The sequence below is a fragment of the Nerophis ophidion genome, linkage group LG12 (genome assembly GCF_033978795.1).
Source record: "Nerophis ophidion isolate RoL-2023_Sa linkage group LG12, RoL_Noph_v1.0, whole genome shotgun sequence".
In the NCBI taxonomy this organism is placed as follows: domain Eukaryota; kingdom Metazoa; phylum Chordata; class Actinopteri; order Syngnathiformes; family Syngnathidae; genus Nerophis; species Nerophis ophidion.
Window position 1 is genome coordinate 42,548,868 of NC_084622.1, and position 21,113 is coordinate 42,569,980.

At 42.8% G+C, this 21,113-nt stretch overlaps 1 protein-coding gene across 6 annotated transcripts in view; it reads right to left on the reverse strand.

Annotated features, from left to right (window-relative positions):
- The window catches only part of LOC133563459 (serine/threonine-protein kinase BRSK2-like), a 641,999-nt gene that overhangs the window by 64,586 nt on the left and 556,300 nt on the right, over nt 1–21,113 (reverse strand). For all 6 annotated transcript variants that reach the window (XM_061917595.1, XM_061917596.1, XM_061917593.1 and 3 more), the window contains exon 13: nt 3,951–4,011. In XM_061917595.1, the coding sequence (XP_061773579.1) occupies nt 3,951–4,011 (61 nt within the window). The remainder of the gene's footprint in view (nt 1–3,950; nt 4,012–21,113) is intronic.

Here is a 21,113-nt window from a genome sequence, read left to right on the forward strand (position 1 = left end):
TCAGGTGACTACCCCTTGAAGCTCATGGAGAGAATGCCAAGAGTGTGCGAAAAAGTGATCAGAGCAAAGATGTTTTCCGTTTCACATACCTCCACATGTGTTCATTCATAGTTTTGATGCCTTCAGTGACAATCTACAATGTAAATAGTCATGAAAATAAAGAAAACACATTGAATGAGAAGGTGTGTCCAAACAGTTGACCTGTACTGTAATTACCAATAAAATCTAAAATCCAGCTGTGGACAAATTCTAATTCAATTGGCGGCGGATGTGCTCATAACTCAAATATTGCACACAATTTAAAGCATGAAAAAAAGCTTAAAGACAGCTTGTGTCTCGAATTAATTGTAAAAGCTGTTAAGAGCTGATTTGATTAAATATATTCATATATATGCAGCGGTTTACAACCATACTGCATCATTAAAACTGAGGTATTATTACTCATTTACAAACAGAGAAACATTTACATTTGTGATACAGCTCTTGTGTTAGATGTAACTGGAGTGTAAAACAAGAGTCAATTAGGATGATAATCATGAATAAAATCCTAACATTACATACTGTAAGAAGCGTTGAGTCACTACAGCTGACCGGAAAAAAAACCTGTCATTATAATATGATTAATTAAAGAGCCAGTACAGCAATACAGTATGACATATGCAATGATGTCAGCAATATGGCTTGAATGTTGTGCTAAAGGTCATCACATAATGCATTGCAGCCCTAATGACATCTTTAGTACCTCTCACCGGTATACTTCAACAGCAGTACGATGACATCACCACTAGTTAGATGGTCATTGCAACAACTCGATAATTGAGTGTGGGTCAAAAGGTGAAATGTCATATATGTGTGTGCATAGGGTGCTCGGTGTGTGTGTGTGTGTATTAGTGTTGTCCCGATACCAATATTTTGGCACTGATACCGGTACCAAAAGTATTTCGGTACGTTCCTAAAGAAAGGGAGCCACAAAAAATGTCATTATTGGCTTTATTTGACCCAAAAAATCTTAGTGTACATTAAGATTTTAAAATAAAATAGTGAACATACAAGACAACTTGTCTTTTAGTAGTAAGTAAGCAAACAACTGCTTGCGGACCTATGCTGTAACATGTTGCGTTATTTTCCATTGTATTATTTTGTCAACATTTTTAAGGACAAGTGGTAAGAAATGAATTATTAATCTACTTTTTCATTTACTGTTAAAGGGGAACATTGTCACAATTTCAGAAGTGTAAAAACCAGTAAAAATCAGTTCCCAGTGGCTTATTTTATTTTTCGAAGTTTTTTTTTTTAAATTTTACCCATCATGGAATATCCCGAAAAAAGGCTTTAAAGTGCCTGATTTTCGCTATCTGTAAATCCACCCGTCCATTTTCCTGTGACGTCATCTAGTGATACCAATACAAACAATATGGCGGTTAGCACAGCAAGATATAGCGACATTAGCTCGGATTCAGACACGGATTTTAGCGGCTTAAGCGATTCAACAGATTACGCATGTATTGAAACGGATGGTTGGAGTGTGGAGGCAGATAGCGAAAACCAAATTAGAGAAGAAACTGAAGCTATTGAGCGAATAGCTATTGAAGCTATTCGGCGATCGCCTTCTAGCCAACAATTGCATCTTTTGACCACTGGAGCAACTTAAATCCGTCGATTGGTAAGAGTTTGTTTGGCATTAAATGTGGGTGGAGGGAAAGGCTGGATGCAAATATAGCTACAAATGTACTGGTTATTTTTTGTTTTAACATGTTCTATCCACACTTCTGTTAAAATGTAATAATCACCTATTCTTCTATTGTTTGATACTTTACATTAGTTTTGGATGATTCCATAAATTTGGGTATCAATCCGATATCAAGTCGTTACAGGATCATACATTGGTCATATTCAAAGTCCTCATGTTTCCAGGGACGTATTTTCTGAGTTTATAAACATAATACACATTAAAAAAATTTTTTTTGTGATGTTAAAAAATGTCGATGTAATCATAGTCGTATCGACTAGATATGCTTTTGTGCGTGGTATCTTTACAGGGGCGGTATAGCTCGGTATGTAGAGTGGCCGAGTCAGCAACTTGAGGGTTCCAGGTTCGATCCCGGCTTCTGCCAACCGAGTCACTGCCGTTGTGTTCTTGAGCAAGACACTGTACCCACCTGCTCCCAGTGCCACCCACACGGGTTTAAAAATGTAACTTTGATATTGGGTTTCACAATGTAAAAGCACTTTGGAGCCACCAGGGAAAAGCGCTATATGAATATAATTCACTTCAGTTCACAGTGGATGTTTGGTGTAGATCCACCAATGACGTTTTTTGTATTGTAGCGTTCCGGAAGATTTGGCGCTGCAGGGAATTCTGGGAATTTGTTGTGAAGTGTTTATGTTGTGTTGTGGTGCAAATATTCTTACAAAATGTGTCGTTGTTGTTTAGTGTGGTTTCACTATATGGCACATATTTATGACAGTGTTGGCATTGTTCATACTGCCACCCTTAGGGTGACATGTATGGCTGTTGAGTAAGTGTGCCCTTCATTCGCCCATGTATAGTGTGTTCAATATCAAGATTACATTAGTTCATTATCGGGCACAATGGAATTTTGGTTAGGCTTTGTTAATCATAGACTATATGATTTGTGACCTTATTAATATTTAAAACGGAAGATTGCTATCCATCCATCCATCTTCTTCCGCTTATCCAAGGTCGGGTGACGGGGGCAGCAGCCTAAGCAGGGAAGTTCAGACTTTCCTCTCCCCAGCCACTTCGTCCAGCTCTTCCCGGGGGATCCCGAGGCGTTCCCAGGCCAGCTGGGAGACATAGTCTTCCCAACGTGTCCTGGGTCTTCCCCGTGGCCTCCTACCGGTTGGACGTGCCCTAAACACCTCCCTAGGGAGGCGTTCGGGTGGCATCCTGACCAGATGCCCGAACCACCTCATCTGGCTCCTCTCGATGTGGAGGTGCAGCGGCTTTATTCTGAGCTCCCCCCGGATGACAGAGCTTCTCACCCTCTCTCTTTCGGTCCCACTGGGGTGAGTTTTCCTTGCCCTTATGTGGGCTCTACCGAGGATGTCGTTGTGGTTTGTTCAGCCCTTTGAGACACTTGTGATTTAGGGCTGTATAAATAAACATTGATTGATTGATCTCTAAGGGAGAGATAGGGTCGGGCCGCTTGTACCTGTGAGCTTGTCCTTTCGGTCAAGACCCAAAGCTCATGACCATAGGTGAAGATGGGAACGTAGATCGACCGGTAAATTGAGAGCTTTGCCTTCCGGTTCAGCTCCTTCTTTACCACAACGGATGGATACAGCGTCCGCATTACTGAATACGCCGCACCGATCCGTCTGTCGATCTCACGATCCACTCTTCCCTCACTCGTGAACAGGACTCTTCGGTACCTGAACTCCTCCACTTGGGGCAGGGTCTCCTCCCCCATCCCGGAGATGGCACTCCACCCTATTCCGGGCGAGAACCATGGACTCGGACTTGGAGGTGCTGATTCTCATCCCAGTCGCTTCACACTCGGCTGCGAACCGATCCAGTGAGAGCTGAAGATCCTGGCTAGATGAAGCCATCAGGACCACATCATCTGCAAATAGCAGAGACGACCTAATTTTGCAGCCAACAAACCGGATCCCCTCAATGCCTTGACTGCGCCTAGAAATTCTGTCCAGAGTTGGTGACAAAGGGCAGCCTTGGCGGAGTCCTACCCTCACTGGAAAGGTGTCCGACAATGCGGACCAAGCACTGACACTAATCGTACACGGAGGAGATCGCCACAATCAGGCAGTTCGATACCCCATACTCTCTAACAGAAGATTGATTTTGCAAAAATTATTTTAAAGATTGAAAGTTGCCATCAATCCAATGTAAGTGCTCAGGCTCCGAAACACCCACGGGATCGGCGCCTATGTGTGTGTGTGTGTGTTTTTGGAAGAAGGTCATGACTTACCCGCGGGCTGCTGAGCGGGCTGGTTGTGAGGCCTGAAGAAGCTCCGCTGATGGACCGTGACCTGTGACACACACACAACGTAAGACGTCATTGGCGAATTGAACACGTGATGCCGTTACATGCTTTGATATCGGAGGTGAAAAGTTGCATTGGGAAGCACTAAAGCAGGGGTGCCCGTTACGGCGATCACGAGCTACCGGTCGACCGCCGGGGGTGTGTCAGTCGATGGCTTTTAAAAAAAATAGACCTAAAAAAAACGATCATCAATCTTCACCAAGACGTCACTTAATTGACATTCACGGCAACCGAGTGTCTTATTAGATAACAATGGCTGCTGCAAGATCATTATTAGGAAAAAATGACCGAGAGGAAGGTGAGAAACTTTTTATTTCAACAAACTCACGCGCCGTTCCTTCCGTCAAAACTCTAAAGACCGATTGCACATTTCCTATCTTCACAATAAAAGCCCTGCCCTGAGCGATCGCTTGTGCACGCCAGCTTTCCGAGACTCTTTATTTTGTTAGCGCAGGCAGCATGAAGCAGGGCTTTTATTGTGAAGACAGGAAATGTGCAGTCGGCCTTTAGAGTTTTGACGGAAGGTACGGCGCAAGAGTCTGTTGAAATAAAAAGTGTTTCTCGCCTTCCTGTCGGTCATTTTTTCTCAATAATGATCTCGGAGCAGCCAGCGTCATCTCACAAGACCTTCGGGTGCCGTGAATGTCAATCAAGCAAGCTACGGAATTTGCCGCCAATGTTTTTCTTGTAAAGTGTATGAAAGCTGGATAAATAAGATGCCAAAAACCAACCACTTTCATGTGGTATTGTACAGAAAGGAGGACTTTTTTTTCTCCTCCATTTGAAAATGTGTACGTTATCATCATTACTGTCTGATTCCAATCAATGCAAGTCATCACAATCAGGTAATACACCAACTTATATTCTTGTCTTCATGAAAAAGACATCTATGTGTGTTACACATGCTTGTATTATCATTAAACACATTTAACACATTTAACTTGGGCTTCACGGTGGCAGAGGGGTTAGTGCGTCTGCCTCACAATACGAAGTTCCTGCAGTCTGGGTTCAAATCCAGGCTAGGGATCTTTCTGTGTGGAGTTTGCATGTTCTCCCCGTGAATGCGTGGGTTCCCTCCGGGTACTCCAGCTTCCTCCCACCTCCAAAGACATGCACACGGGGATAGGTTTAGTGGCAACACTAAATTGGCCCTAGTGTGTGAATGTGAGTGTGAATGTTGTCTGTCTATCTGTGTTGGCCTTGCGATGAGGTGGCGACTTGTCCAGGGTGTACCCCGCCTTCCGCCCGATTGTAGCTGAGATAGGCGCCAGCGCCCCCCGCGACCCCAAAAAGGGAATAAGCGGTAAAAAATGGAAACTTGTTAACAAAAACGCCTCTTTCATAAATAAATAAATATAAATGATATACAGTGGAGCAAAAAAGTATTTAGTCAGCCACCGATTGTGCAAGTTCTCCCACTTAAATTGATGACAGAGGTCTGTAATTTTCATCATAGGTACAATCCAACTGTGAGAGACAGAATTCAGGAATTCACATTGTGGGAATTATAAATTATGGTGGAAAATAAGTATTTGGTCAACCATTCAAAGCTCTCACTGATGGAAGGATGTTTTGGCTCAAAATCTCACGATACATGGCCCCATTCATTCTTTCATTAACACGGATCAATCGTCCTGTCCCCTTAGCAGAAAAACAGCCCCAAAGCATAATGTTTCCACCCCCATGCTTCACAGTAGGTTTGGTGTTCTTGGGATGCAACTCAGTATTCTTCTTCCTCCAAACACGACGAGTTGAGTTTATACCAAAAAGTTCTATTTTGGTTTCATCTGACAACATGACATTCTCCCAATCCTCTGCTGTATCATCCGTGTATCCATTTTGGTATAAACTCAACTCGTCGTGTTTGGAGGAAGAAGAATACTGAGTTGCATCATAAGAACACCATACCTACTGTGAAGCATGGGGGTGGAAACGTCATGCTTTGGGGCTGTTTTTCTGCTAAGGGGACAGGACGATTGATCCGTGTTAAGGAAAGAATGAATGGGGCCATGTATCGTGAGACTTTGAGCCAAAACCTCCTTCCATCAGTGAGAGCTTTGAATGTTTGACCAAATACCTATTTTCCACCACAATTTACAAATAAATTCTTTAAAATTCCTACAGTATGAATTCCTGGATTTTTTTGTCACATTCTGTCTCTCACAGTTGAAGTGTACCTATGATGAAAATTACAGACCTCTGTCATCATTTTAAGTGGGAGAACTTGCACAATCGGTGGCTGACTAAATACTTTTTTGCCCCGCTGTATATGAATGAGGTAGATCCCCTTGATTTGGTCAATTGAAAAGTAGCTCGCCTGCAGAAAAAGTGGGGGCACCCCTGCACTAGAGCATTTGGCGCCATCACGCCAAGCGGCTACAAGGCGCCTAGGAGGAAGGTGGCGACACTACGGCGCACAGCGCAAGCCCTCATTAGTCAGCGTGCACACACACACTACTTGACAGTGACTCCCAGCATATTAAATGTGCTGATTTGACTGCACACTCACCTGGAAATCTATCAGCCCCTTGCCACACATTAGCATTCAAATTAGCTCCTGTATTCCGTCTTAGTTTACACTTTGCCAATATATAAAACATGTCAAATATTTGCACGCGATCACCGGCTGATATCTTGGGAGGGGAATGAAGTGGGCCTTTTGGTAGCGTGCCACTCATTTTCCCCTTCCATGCAGATGCTGTCAATACCGTTGTGAGCTGAGCCAAGCTCCGAAATGAACAATCACAGGACAATCTGTCCCCATCATAGACATACACACACTAGCAGCGCCTGTCAACACCAGCTGCTCACTGTCATAACGCTGCTCCTTTTTGACATTCATTCCACGAATCCACCCTCCCTGTCGTGCGTTCTTGCTCTGATGTGTTTGTGGACATGTGGCCCAGACACACACTCACACCCCGTTCTTTCAAAATGAAGAGAGAGCGCGTCAAATGAGAGTTTTCCCCTGAAGACATGGATGGGGGGAATAGAGTCAAATTGTCCTTTTAGAATTAGGGGTAGTCCCACATTTCAGCGGCCGTTCTAACTTCAACGGCGCCCTGTGCGAGATTCCCTCTTCCTCGCCGGTCAACGTACCGTTTTCGTACAGGGGAACTTCAATTTACGAACCCCCGATTGTACAAACTTTGTTATTTGTGAACCACAGACCAAAAAAAAAAAAATAGGCTTTGGTGTAAGGACCGTGTCTCCGGCAGCACATCCATTCTGTGCCCAGCAGCACATCCATCGAGGGTGGGCTGATTGCTCTCCCGTGCTCATTCTTATCTGAAGTGAAGTGAAGTTAAAGGGGAACATTATCACAATTTTAAAAGGGTTAAAACCAATAAAAATCAATTCCCAGTGGCTTATTTCATTATCTGAAGTTTTTTTCCAAATTTTACCCGTCCCGGAATATCCCTAAAAAAAGCTTTAAAGTGACTTTTTTTCACTCTTTCGAAGCCACTGTTCATTTTCCGGTGACGTCATACAGAGCTGCCAATACAAACAAACAATGGCGGATACCACAGCAAAATATGGTGACATTAGCTCGGATTCAGACTCGGATTTCAGCGGCTTAAGCGATTCAACAGACTACGCATGCATTGAAACAGATGGTTTGAGTATGGAGGCAGATAGCGAAAACGAAATTGAAGAAGAAACTGAAGCTATTGAGCGGATAGCTGTTGTCGCTTTCCAGCCATGTTTGCCTTAGCATCGCGGGTAAAATGTGCAGACCAACGATCGGAAGTTTCGCATCTTGTGACTCTGGATCAACTTAAATCCGTCGATTGGTAAGTGTTTGTTTGGCATTAAATGTGTGTGGAGGGAAACGCTGGATGTAAACATAGTTTCAAGTGTATATACAGCTAGCCTAAATAGCATGTTAGCATCGATTAGCTGGCAGTCATGCCGCGACCAAATATGTCTGATTAGCACATAAATAAATGGGTTCTACCTTCAAGGTACTCAAAGCGCTTTGACACTACTTCCACATTTACCCATTCACACACACATTCACACACTGATGGAGGGAGCTGCCATGCAAGGCGCCAACCAGCAACCATCAGGAGCAAGGGTGAAGTGTCTTGCTCAGGACACAACGGACGTGACGAGGTTGGTTCTAGGTGGGATTTGAACCAGTGACCCTCGGGTTGCGCACGGCCACTCTCCCACTGCGCCACGCCATCCCTTGTTTGTAAGTCAATAACATCAACAAAACTCACCTTTGTGATTTAGTTAACTATCGTTGGAAATGCATCTGCAGGTTATCCATACATGTCCGTGCCATGTCTGCCTTAGCATCGCCGGTAAAATGTGCAGACACTCCGGCACATTCAATGGGGGTCTGGCGGAAGATTTCTTTGACTTTATCGTTGGAAACGCATCTGCTTTGAGTGTTGCGGGATATCCACACAATCTTGCCATCTCTGTAGTAGCATAGCTTTTGTCGGTAAAGTGTGCGAAACAAACGACTGACCATTTCGTCGGCTTTCCCCACACCCTTGTATTTTGAACAAATGTTGTCCAATTTCTTGCCACTTTCGCATCTTCGGGCCGGTGGTGCAACTTGAATCCCTCCCTGTTAGTGTTGTTACACCCTCCGACAACACACCGACGAGGCATGATGTCTCCAAGGTTCCAGAAAATAGTCGAAAAAACGGAAAATAACAGAGCTGAGAGCCGGTGTTTGTAATGCGTTCGAGAAAATGAAAATGCCAGGTTTATTACCTAGGTGGCGTCACGTTCTGATGTCATCGCTCCGAGAGCGATAAACAGAAAGGCGTTTAATCCGCCAAAATTCACCCATTTAGAGTTCGGAAATCGGTTAAAAAAATATATGGTCTTTTTTCTGCAACATCAAGGTATATATTGACGCTTACATAGGTCTGGTGATAATGTTCCCCTTTAAATTATATTTACATAGCGCTTTTTCTTAATTGACTCAAAGCGCTTTTACATAGTTAAACCCAATATCTAAGTTACAATTAAACCAGTGTAGGTGGCACTGGGAGCAGGTGGTTAAAGTGTCTTGCCCAGGGACACAACGGCATTGACTAGGATGGCGGAAGCGAAGATCGAACCTGCAACCCTTAAGTTGCTGGCACGGCCGCTCTACCAACTGAGCTATACCGGTACTGTGTTACTTTGTGTAATTTTTTAGCCTTTTGACAAAATGTTTGCAGCTCAATATGAGTGCAAAGAAACCAATGGACAAGCAATGTGAGGTTTGAAACATCCATCCATCTTCTACCGCTTATTCCCTTTGGGGTCGCGGGGGACACTGGTGCCTATCTCAGCTACAATCGGGCGGAAGGCGAGCTATACACCGGACAAGTCGGCACCTCATCGCAGAGGTTTGAAACATTCAAGAAGTATTCACAATATATATAGTCATTCACATTGACATCCCACTGGGTTGTGGGTTTTTCCTTGCCCTCATGTGGGATCTGAACCGAGGATGTCGTTGTAGCTTTTGCAGCCTTTTGAGACACTTGTGATTTAGGGATATATAAATTAACATTTGCCTGTCGATCTCACGATCCACTCATGAACAAGACTCCTAGGTATTTGAACTACTCCACTTGGGTCAGAGTCTCCTCCCCAACCCGGAGATGGCATTCCACCCTTTTCCGGGAGTGAACCATGGACTCGGACTTGGAGGTGCTGATTCTCATTCCGGTCGCTTCACACTCGGCTGCGGATCGGTGCGGCGTCTTCAGTAATGCGGACGCTGTATCGATCCGTTGTGGTGAAGAAGGAGCTGAGCCGGAAAGCAAAGCTCTGAATTTACCGGTCGATCCATCATTCCGGCCCACTTGGGAAAAGATTTTCCTCCATGCCGCCCCTGAGCTAAAGTGACTTTGACAACCCTGTATTAAGTAATACACAATATTACACATTACATGTGTTCTATTTCGAAGTAATACCGTATTTTCTTGAATTGCCGCAGGGCATATAGTATGCGCCTGCCTTGAATTAAACTCGCTTCCCAAAATAATTAGCGCATGCTTAGTATTACCGCCTGGTCAAACTCGTGACGTCACGAGTGACACTTCCCCTGTCATCATTTTCAAAATGGAGGAGGCTGATTTCAGTACCGGTAATTTGAAATCGCATAAAGTGAAGAAGATTAGGAGCTATTCAGTAGGATTTAAGGTCCAGGCTTACATAACACTCAAATTTTTACTGCATACCTTTGGTAAGTGCCGGAGTGAGAAGAGGTTTTAAAATAATTACCGCATGCTTACTTTTACCGCATGCTTTTGGTAAGCGCGGGAGTGAGAAGAGGTTTTAAATTAATTAGCGCCCCGGCGGCAATTCAAGGAATTCAAGGAAATACGGTATCCGTTCTTCTTCTGATTAACTTGAAGACTGAAGCCCAGCAGTGAATTTCCCTCCTTCTCCACCCGGTTTGGTTATTCTTGTGAGAAGTAAAGGGAGTGCTTGTATCCCGTCTGCAAAGGGCCCCATCTGACACAAATAAATATAAATCATATTTCCCCCTCCTCGGGGCGCCCCCTAGAGAATGCCGCCCTGGACAATTGGCTATGTCACCCATGTCCAAACCACTACAAGGGCTTCCATAAATGGACACCCAATTGTTTACATTCTTACAGCTCGGACATAAAATAAGTAAGCGTGACTGGGAACCTGTTAATTCATAGCTGCATGGGGAAAAAAAAAAATCATCCCTCAGGGACAAAAAAAGAAGAAAGTTCTACAGTGAAAAAACAACTCCCACTCACAAGTTATTTTTGTAATATTCTCAGTGGTGATTGCACATGTGTGGGTAGGCGATGTTGAGAGCACGTGGGCACAGACTCGTGCGAGAGAGCAGCTGACCAGACAGTTTTACATTGAAGGCGCACGGTTCCACTGAGACGTGCCCAAATAGCTTGTGTGCACCTCATGTCAACACAGACACGCTCAGCCTCCTCGGTCCATTATGAGCATATTGTTCAACATACTCTGCATCTGTTAGTGTTGGACCAGCGGGTCCGTGGAGCTAATAATACAGATGGCAATGCTGCGCGGTAATGCACCATCAGAGTCTCCTTGTTGTAGGAAGATAATGAACGGCTCTCGTAGGCTGCTTAATGTTAACAAATTGATCCTTTATTATCAAATGAATGAAGACACAGTGGGGCAAAAAAAAGTATTTAGTCAGCCACCAATTGTGCAAGTTCTCCCATTTAAAATGATGACAGAGGTCTGTAATTTTCATCATAGGTACACTTCAACTGTGAGAGACAGAATGTGAAAAAAAAATCCAGGAATTCACATTGTAGGAATTTTAAAGAATTTATTTGTAAATTATGGTGGAAAATAAGTATTTGGTCGACCATTCAAAGGAAGTTTTGGCTCAAAATCTCACGATACATGGCCTGATTCATTCTTTCCTTAACACGGATCAATCGTCCTGTCCCCTTAGCAGAAAAAAAGCCCCAAAGCATGATGTTTCCACCCCCATGCTTCACAGTAGGAATTGTGTTCTTGGGATGGAACTCAGTATTCTTCTTCCTCCAAACACGACAAGTTGAGTTTATACCAAAAAGTTCTATTTTGGTTTCATCTGACCACATGACATTCTCCCAATCCTCTGCTGTATCATCCATGTATCCATTTTGGTATAAACTCAACTCGTCGTGTTTGGAGGAAGAAAAATACTGAGTTGCATCCCAAGAACACCACACTTACTGTGAAGCATGGGGGTGGAAACATCATGCTTTGGGGCTGTTTTTCTGCTAAGGGGACAGGACGATTGATCCGTGTTAAGGAAAGAATGAATGGGGCCATGTATCGTGAGATTTTGAGCCAAAACCTCCTTACCCTACTCAGTGGCCTAGTGGTTAGAGTGTCCACCCTGAAATCGGTAGGTTGTGAGTTCAAACCTTGGCCGAGTCATACCAAAGACTATAAAAATGAGAGCCATTGCCTCCCTGCTTGGCACCTAGCATCAAGGGTTGGAATTGGGGGTTAAATCACCATAAATGATTCCCGGGCGTGGCGCTGCTGCTGCCCACTGCTCCCCTCACCTCCCAGGCGGTGATCAGGGGGATGGGTCAAATGCAGAGGACAAATTTCACCACAACTAGTGTGTGTGTGACATTCATTGGTACTTTAACTTTAACTTTCCATCAGTGAGAGCTTTGAATGGTTGACCAAATACTCATTTTCCACCATAATTTACAAATAAACTATTCAAAATTCCTACAATGTGAATTTCTGGATTTTTTTTTCTCATTCTGTCTCTCACAGTTGAAGTGTACCTAAGATGAAAATTACAGACCTCTGTCATCATTTTAAGTGGGAGAACTTGCACAATCAGTGGCTGATTAAATATTTTTTTGCCCCACTGTATGTCCTGTATATGCCATCAAGTGAGCCATATTTTGTTCTGATCTATAAGCATCACATCCTGACGAGTGAAAAATTATATAATGTACGGTGTTCTTGGGATGCAACTTAGTATTCTTCTTCCTCCAAACACGACGAGTTGAGTTTATACCAAAAAGTTCTATTTTGGTTTCATCTGACCACATGACATTCTCCCAATCCTCTGCTGTATCATCCATGTATCCATTTTGGTATAAACTCAACTCGTCGTGTTTGGAGGAAGAAGAATACTGAGTTGCATCCCAAGAACACCACACCTACTGTGAAGCATGGGTGTGGAAACATCATGCTTTGGGGCTGTTTTTCTGCTAAGGGGACAGGACGATTGATCCGTGTTAAGGAAAGAATGAATGGGGCCATGTATCGTGAGATTTTGAGCCAAAACCTCCTTCCATCGGTGAGAGCTTTGAATGGTTGACCAAATACTTATTTTCCACCATAATTTACAAATAAATTATTTAAAATTCCTACAATGTGAATTCCTGGATGTTTTTTTCTCATTCTGTCTCTCACAGTTGAAGTGTACCTATGATGAAAATTACAGACCTCTGTCATCATTTTAAGTGGGAGAACTGACTAAATACTTTTTTGCCCCACTATTTGTCCTTTATATGCCAGCAAGTGAACCATATTTTGTTTTGATCTATCCATCCATCCATCCATCATCTTCCGCTTATCCGAGGTCGGGTCGCGGGGGCAACAGCCTAAGCAGGGAAACCCAGACTTCCCTCTCCCCAGCCACTTCGTCTAGCTCTTCCCGGGGGATCCTGAGGCGTTCCCAGGCCAGCCGGGAGACATAGTCTTCCCAACGTGTCCTGGGTCTTCCCCGTGGCCTCCTACCGGTTGGACGTGCCCTAAACACCTCCCTAGGGAGGCGTTCGGGTGGCATCCTGACCAGATGCCCGAACCACCTCATCTGGCTCCTCTCGATGTGGAGGAGCAGCGGCTTTACTTTGAGTTCCTCCCGGATGGCAGAGCTTCTCACCCTATCTCTAAGGGAGAGCCCCGCCACACGGCGGAGGAAACTCATTTCGGCCGCTTGTACCCGTGATCTTATCCTTTCGGTCATGACCCAAAGCTCATGACCATAGGTGAGGATGGGAACGTAGATCGACCGGTAAATTGAGAGCTTTGCCTTCCGGCTCAGCTCCTTCTTCACCACAACGGATCGGTACAACGTCCGCATTACTGAAGACGCCGCACCGACCCGCCTGTCGATCTCACGATCCACTCTTCCCTCACTCGTGAACAAGACTCCTAGGTACTTGAACTCCTCCACTTGGGGCAGGGTCTCCTCCCCAACCCGGAGATGGCACTCCACCCTTTTCCGGGCGAGAACCATGGACTCGGATTTGGAGGTTTTGATCTATAAGCATCAAATTGATGAGTGAAAAATGGTACATATATATATACTTTTTTACTCAGATACGGTTACCCAAATGTGCAAATTACAAATAGTCATCCTTCACCGCATCACATTTCCAAATTTGTGGCTTCGCTTTTTTGCACTCTTTGAGGGTGTTGCTTAAGCAGTCTACATATTCTTGGCCTAAATTAAAAATTTCTACGCAAAACAATAGCTCATTGAACTAAAATGATGAGTGCTACTGCCGCATGGACCACTGGATGAGACCGAACCAATCAGAGCCCTTTGTTCAGGATCATGGCCACCGATTGGCTCAGCGTCAAGAAGTTTGAAGACTGTTTTCTGCCATTTAAATATGAAAATGTAAAATAGCTATGAAAGTTCAATAACAAGGATGCTTGAATCCAATTAAGAATGTCTAAGACCTGACCATAATTGCGGTGCATTCGAAGACCCTTGTTTAAAGTTAGAAACCGAGGTGTCAGTAGTTTTTAAAAACAGGGTGAGACTTAACTCAGAGGGGATGCACTAATAATATACTTGTAATAATATTACTGTATTATTATGATTTTTATTATCCACTGATGATAATCCCATGTATATCAGCTCATTTCTACACTCTAAAGTAAAGGAAAACTTGACATATTTTCTAATCCTGTAAGAGGGAAAAATGAAGAGGCAGTACAAACTGGCCCCTTTGTAATGCATTTGCTGGTGGTTTTTGGTAAAAAAAAAAAAAAAGTATTATTATTTTTTAAATACAAATATTTCACGGGGTTTATGTTCTAGATATGTCATTTTAAAAAAGTCAAAAACCTAATTATGGTTTTTACACATTTTAAGTAGCTGGTTTTAACCAAATCCATGCTCTATTTTTTTTTTTATGTATGTAAACAATACCTTGGGTCTGATTTAATGGAGGTTTGTGTGTACTAAAACCTGTGCAAATTTATTGGCAAATCCGATCTATTAAACACGTCCAAAGTAGATTGCGCCTGTTAAGTGAGCAGAATAAGGCACGCAATCCATTTTTTGTCTATGTCTTCATTAATATGCAAAATATATGCTGATCATCACAAATCCCACAATACTGGGAGAAGAAGATGCAAATATAATTATTTAGCACACGCAATGTGATTTATCAACACTCACTGTTTTGCGAGCAATATTTAACATTTAATTTGGCACGTGTCAGAAGGACGTGCAAACTGACCGTTGGTCACGCTGCAAAGACGATGGACGGACAAAAATCCTTCATCACACGTGTGTCAACATTGTGGACGGTCAGGAATAAAAAACATTAGATATGTTGTCTATTCAGCAACATAATTGAATAGCAGCTACAAATGTGCTGACTTGATTTATGGCATACGTCACTTGGCTCTTTCGCCATTTTTAAAATTAACGGACGTCAATGCGAACGCTTACGTGCAATTACTGTTATCATGGCAGAAGCTGCAAAACAACCAAAGAAACGAAAAGTTTTGTCTGAGGAGACAAAAAGAGAAATAGGGAGGCTACCTGGATAAAATGACAAGGATTAACATTCATTTTTTCACTCGGTGGCATGAGCTGAATAACAAAGAGGGATTTCAGACCGATGCTGACTTGGCTCTGTTCCTGGTAAATGAGCAAGTAACAATCGATGGTCAAATCATGATAGCAATGCTAATGTTAGCTGTCCGAAATTTGCGTGGTAGCAATAAATAGCCCCGGGCTTGATAGTTCGCAGTTCCACACTGACACGACCAGCCGAGCAACAAACTCAAAAGTACTCTATAAAGAAAAAAAAAAACAATGCGATGACTGCAAATCGGAAATATAACATTTTAGTAAAATATGTACGTTCCTTCTGTGGAAATTGTGGTATTATCGTGTCAGTTCGTATGTACGTGACTGTAGTTTCTGACGATTTAAGACACTCCGAACTAGTCCTAACGGGAAATGTGGTCTTTCTTCTTTCTTCGTTTTTTTTGGTCCACTGGTGTGGCCAAAATCAACGAAAACTGAACGATCTTACACAGGGCTTTAAAGGGCTAATTAAAACAAATTCAATTTGATGTATTTTGGCGTCATTTGATATTAGTTAAATGGTGTTTTTTTTTAATTTTACATAGAGTATATGTAACCAGTGGTCTTTTCCTATAACTTTTTTCCATCGTCGAGCCCCTCTCCCGTTATCGTAGACGAAAGGGCGTTACATACAACAGTAAAATAAAAACATACCTGATAATACACAGAATACAACTGTTGTGAATAACTTTTTTCCATCGTCGAGCCCCTACACAAATATGATAATGAACAAGAAAGTGAACTTAAGTGCTTAACGAGACAATACATTTTCTGTCGTCGGATGGACGCCTACCTCTCCCGTTATCGTAGACAAAAGGGAAGTAGGAAGGTGTGTCCAACGCATATAAAAAGACAGGTGTTGCAGTAATTAGCGCAGTAGGAGGGACAACGAGACAATGGTTCCACATTGACAAAAAAATCAAACAATATTCAGGTATTAACATGTAACTTACATATTTTTTGTAATTATAACAAAATTACAACATTATAAAATACATTATTTACAAGACATAATTGACCCTGTTACATATATATCATGGGTGTCAAACTCACCACTAATACTCATACTTGCCAACCCTCCCGATTTTCCCGGACTCCCAAATTTCAGTGCCCCTCCCGAAAATCTCCCGGGGTAAACATTCTCCCGAATTTTTCCCCATTTCTCCCCGGACGACAATATTGGGGGCGTGCATTAACGGCACTGCCTTTAGCGTCCTCTACAACCTGTCGTCACGTCCGCTTTTCCTACATAGAAATAGCGTGCCAACCCAGTCACATAATATATGCGGCTTTTACACACACAAGTGAATGCCACGCATACTTGTTCAACAGCCATACAGGTCACGCTGAGGGTGGCCGTATAAACAACTTTAACGATCTTACAAATATGCACCACACTGTGAACCCACACCAAACAAGAATAACAAACACACTATATGGCCTATGCCACGGGCCGGCCCTGCTGTCACCAACGTCCCACTGGGTGTGAGTTTTCCTTGCCCTTACGTGGGCTCTACTGAGGATGTTGTTGTGGTTTGTGTTGTGGTTTGTGCAGCCCTTTGAGACACTAGTGATTTAGGGCTATATAAATAAACATTGATTGATTGATTGACATTTCGGGAGAACATTTGCACCGTAACACAACATAAACACAACAGAACAAATACCCAGAACCCCTTGCAGCACTAACTCTTCCGGGATGCTACAATATACCCCCCCCCACAAGCAATAATTAATGTTTTACTCATGCACTTTCTCTTGTTACTTCAAGGCTTGAATGTTTGATTAATTTGTTATTTTTATTTTATTTGCAAATTTATTATTAGCCTGTGGAAAAAGTTGATTTTGATATTTACCTCAGAGGGCTGCAAATAGAAAAGAGGCATTCAATTTTTATTTAAATTTTATCTTATATGCCATTGATATTTTTTAATGATTATTATTTAAAACTCGATTTTACATGTCACTATAAAGTTATATAAGCCTTGCTTGTTCAATATTCAATGCAAAACTTGTTTGGGTCCCTATTAAAAGGTTAATTTGTTCAACCTTGGCCCCGCGGCATTGTTCAGTTTTAAATTTTGGCCCACTCTGTATTTGACTTTGACACCCCTGATATATATTATTATATAAAATCAGGCCCCAAGTGTGTGTGCATGGGGGCGACAACTTTGGGTTTAGGGTGGGACCAGAATATGGTGCTCTGCCCATTGTCACAGAGCATTACAAAGCTGTGTGAGATGCAACTAATACAAAAAGTTCCGAAATGATGCATGGACTGAAATAAATTGAAGACGAAATATGACATATTGGGCGGTGCCAGGAACCCCCTGTGTCAAAACCCAAACACAATTCTACTGCTTTTTCTTACACTTTCTCTACATGAGGCAGATTGCCATATCAATCAGCACGCTGTTTAAAGTAATTTCCTTTCCTGAGTCTGGAGAAACCTCCCGATGATCCACTAAATTAATATCCACAGCTCAGCTCCTCCAGTTCGAGGATGTAATAAGACCCCTGCAGCTTCTTCTCAGTAGACCTGTGGTACACGTGCTCACTTTCAGTAACTGTGACCCATTAGAGTCAATAATCAGCATCAACTTTAGGACATATCACGACTACTTTGCATAACACAACTCATTTAAATGGAATCGAGTGACGAGAGGTAAACTGTGCAGCAAAAATTAAAAATAAATAAATAAATAAAAAACTTCCTTTAATTTGCTGCTCATCACACTGTGGCACTTTTTCATATTTCATTTCCATATCATTAACCTGCCTTCATTTCTCCTTGCATTTAAATGAACACAGTAGGGATTTCTTGCTTCGACTTGAGAAAAAAAAATACATTTGTGTGTGTGTATTTATGCGCAACATTCCTGCAACAGCTCTTAGTAATTGATTATTCTGCATGCAAGCTTTTAGTCACCGTCTGCATTATATATGGGAGGTAAAATCGTGGAGAAAAAAAGCTGTTGTTTGGTAACATTAGTCTCAGATAATATCTACTCTTGACTGATTGATGCTGCATGCTGTCAAAACAAGCATGTCAAAGTCAGTCTGGTGCTACCTGATGGCTTTCGTTCTACCAGTCTGTCATTGGGAAATCGTGAGACTCAGTTCAGTTCAGCAAACAGGCGGAAAAAGTTTAAAATGTAGCCTCACGGATCTCCGGTTAACAACACATTTCACTGCGGCTGCTATCTGCTGGAGAGCAATAAAACACGAGGAGGAGAGAGATAGATGTATTTAGCCAGAGACATTTGATTTGGAGGCGGAGAAGCAGCAGCGGAAAAAATCACCAACCAAATCAGCAGCGCAGACGGAGGAAAATCTAGCAGAATTTCTACGTTAGTGGAGCGAATCTACACTAACACGGGGGTGGGTGGTGACTGGGACTGGGAATGAGTGGCACAAAAGGGTGGAGAAGAGACTGAGTGAGTGAGACTGACATGAGATATAAAAAGGCTGGAAAGGGCACATAGTAGACATTCCAATATGGCAGGGGTCGGCAACCCTCGGCTCCGGAGCCGCATGCGGCTCTTTGATCACTTTGATGTGGCTCAGCTGTATACTTGCCGGCCCCCAACGATTTTTCCTGGAGGTTTACCGATTTCAGTGTCTCTCCCAGTAATATCCTGGGGCTATCATTTTCTGATTCGCAACAATATTGAGGGCGTGCCGTGATGGCAATGCTTTTAATATCCTCTAACACAGGGGTGCCCACACTTTTTCTGCAGGCGAGCTACTTTTCATTTGACCAAATCGAGGGGATCTACCTCATTTATATATATCATTTATATTTATTTATTTATGAAAGAGACATTTTTGTAAACAAGTTAAATGTGTTTAATGATAATACAAGCATGTGTAACACATATAGATGTCTTTCTTTCACGAAGACAAGAATATAAGTTGGTGTATTACCTGATTCTGATGACTTGCATTGATTGGAATCAGACAGTAATGATGATAACGCCCACATTTTCAAATGGAGGAGAAAAAAAGTTGTCCTTTCTGTACAATACCACATGAAAGTGGTTGGTTTTTGGCATCTAATTCATCCAGCTTCCATACACTTTACAAGAAAAACATTGGCGGCAAATTCCGTAGCTTGCTTGATTGACATTCACGGCACCCGCGGGTCTTGTGAGATGACGCTGGCTGCTGCCAGTTCATTATTATGAAAAAATGACAGCGAGGAAGGCGAGAAACACTTTTTATTTCAACAGACTTTCGCGCCGTCCCTTCCGTCAAAACTCTAAAGGCCGACTGCACATTTCCTATCTTCACAATAAAAGCCCTGCTTCATGCTGCCTGCGCTAACAAAATAAGAGTCTCGGAAAGCTGGCGTGCACAAGTGATGTGCACGCCAGCTTTCTGAGGGATCGCTTGTGCACGCCAGTTTTCCGAGACTCTGTATTTAGTTAGCGCAGGCAGCATGAAGCAGGGCTTTTATTGTGAAGATAGGAAATGTGCAGTCGGCCTTTAGAGTTTTGACGGAAGGTACGGCGCGAGAGTCTGTTGAAATAAAAAGTGTTTCTCGCCTTCCTCTCGGTCATATTTTAATAATAATGATCTTGCAGCAGCCAGCGTCATCTCACAAGACCCTCCGGTACCGTGAATGTCATTTAAGTGACGTCTTGGTGAAGATTGATGATCACTAATTTTTAGGTCTATTTTTTTTAAAAGCCTGGCTGGAGATCGACTGACACACCCCCCGCGGTCGACTGGTAGCTCGCGATCGACGTAATGGGCACCCCTGCTCTAAAACATGTCGTCGCGCCCGCTTTCACACCATTCTATCTGCGTGCCGGCCGGTCACACGTAGCATGTGTCCCCTGACAGCACACAATTGACTGCAAGGCATACTTGCTCTACAGCAGGGGTGTCAAACTCAAATACAGAGTGGGCCAAAATTTTAAACGGAACAAAGCCGCGGGCCAAGGTTGAACAAATTAACCCAAACAAGTTTTGCATTAGATATTGAAGCAAGGCTTATATAACTTTAGTTACATGCAAAATCCAGTTTCTAATAATAATAATTAAAAAAATATCAATGGCATATCAAATACAATTTTAATAAAAATGTTATGCCTTTTTTTCTATTTGCAATCTTCTGAAGTAAATATCACATTTTTTCCACAGGCTAATAATACATTTTAAAATAAAATAACAATAACGAATGAACCAAACATTCAAGCTTTGAAGTAGCAAGAGAAAATGCATGAATAAAACGTTAATTATTGCTCAGTTTGCTGGAAGTTTCCCGGAAGAGTTAGTGCTGCAAGGGTTTCTGGGTATTTGTTCTGTTGTGTTACGGTGCGGATGTTCACCCCAAATGTGTTTGTCATTCTTGTTTGGTGTGGGTTCACAGTGTGGGGCATATTTGTAACAGTGCTAAAGTTGTTTATACGGCCACCCTCAGTGTGACCTGTATGACTGTTGACCAAGTATGCCTTGCATTCACTTGTGCGTGTGTGTAAAAGCCACAAATATTATGTGACACGCTGTTAGTATGGAAGAAAAGCGGACGTGACGACAGGTTGTAGAGAACGCTAAAGGCAGTGCCTTAAATGCACGCCCCCAATATAGTTGTCCAGGTGGAAATCGGTAGAAATTCGGGAGAATGGTTGCCCCGGGAGGGGCACTGAACTTCGGGAGTCTACCTGGAAAATTAGGAGGGTTGGCAAGTATGAGTATTAGCGGTGAATGCGGTGTTACAGCGGCACTGAGGCTGTATAAGACCG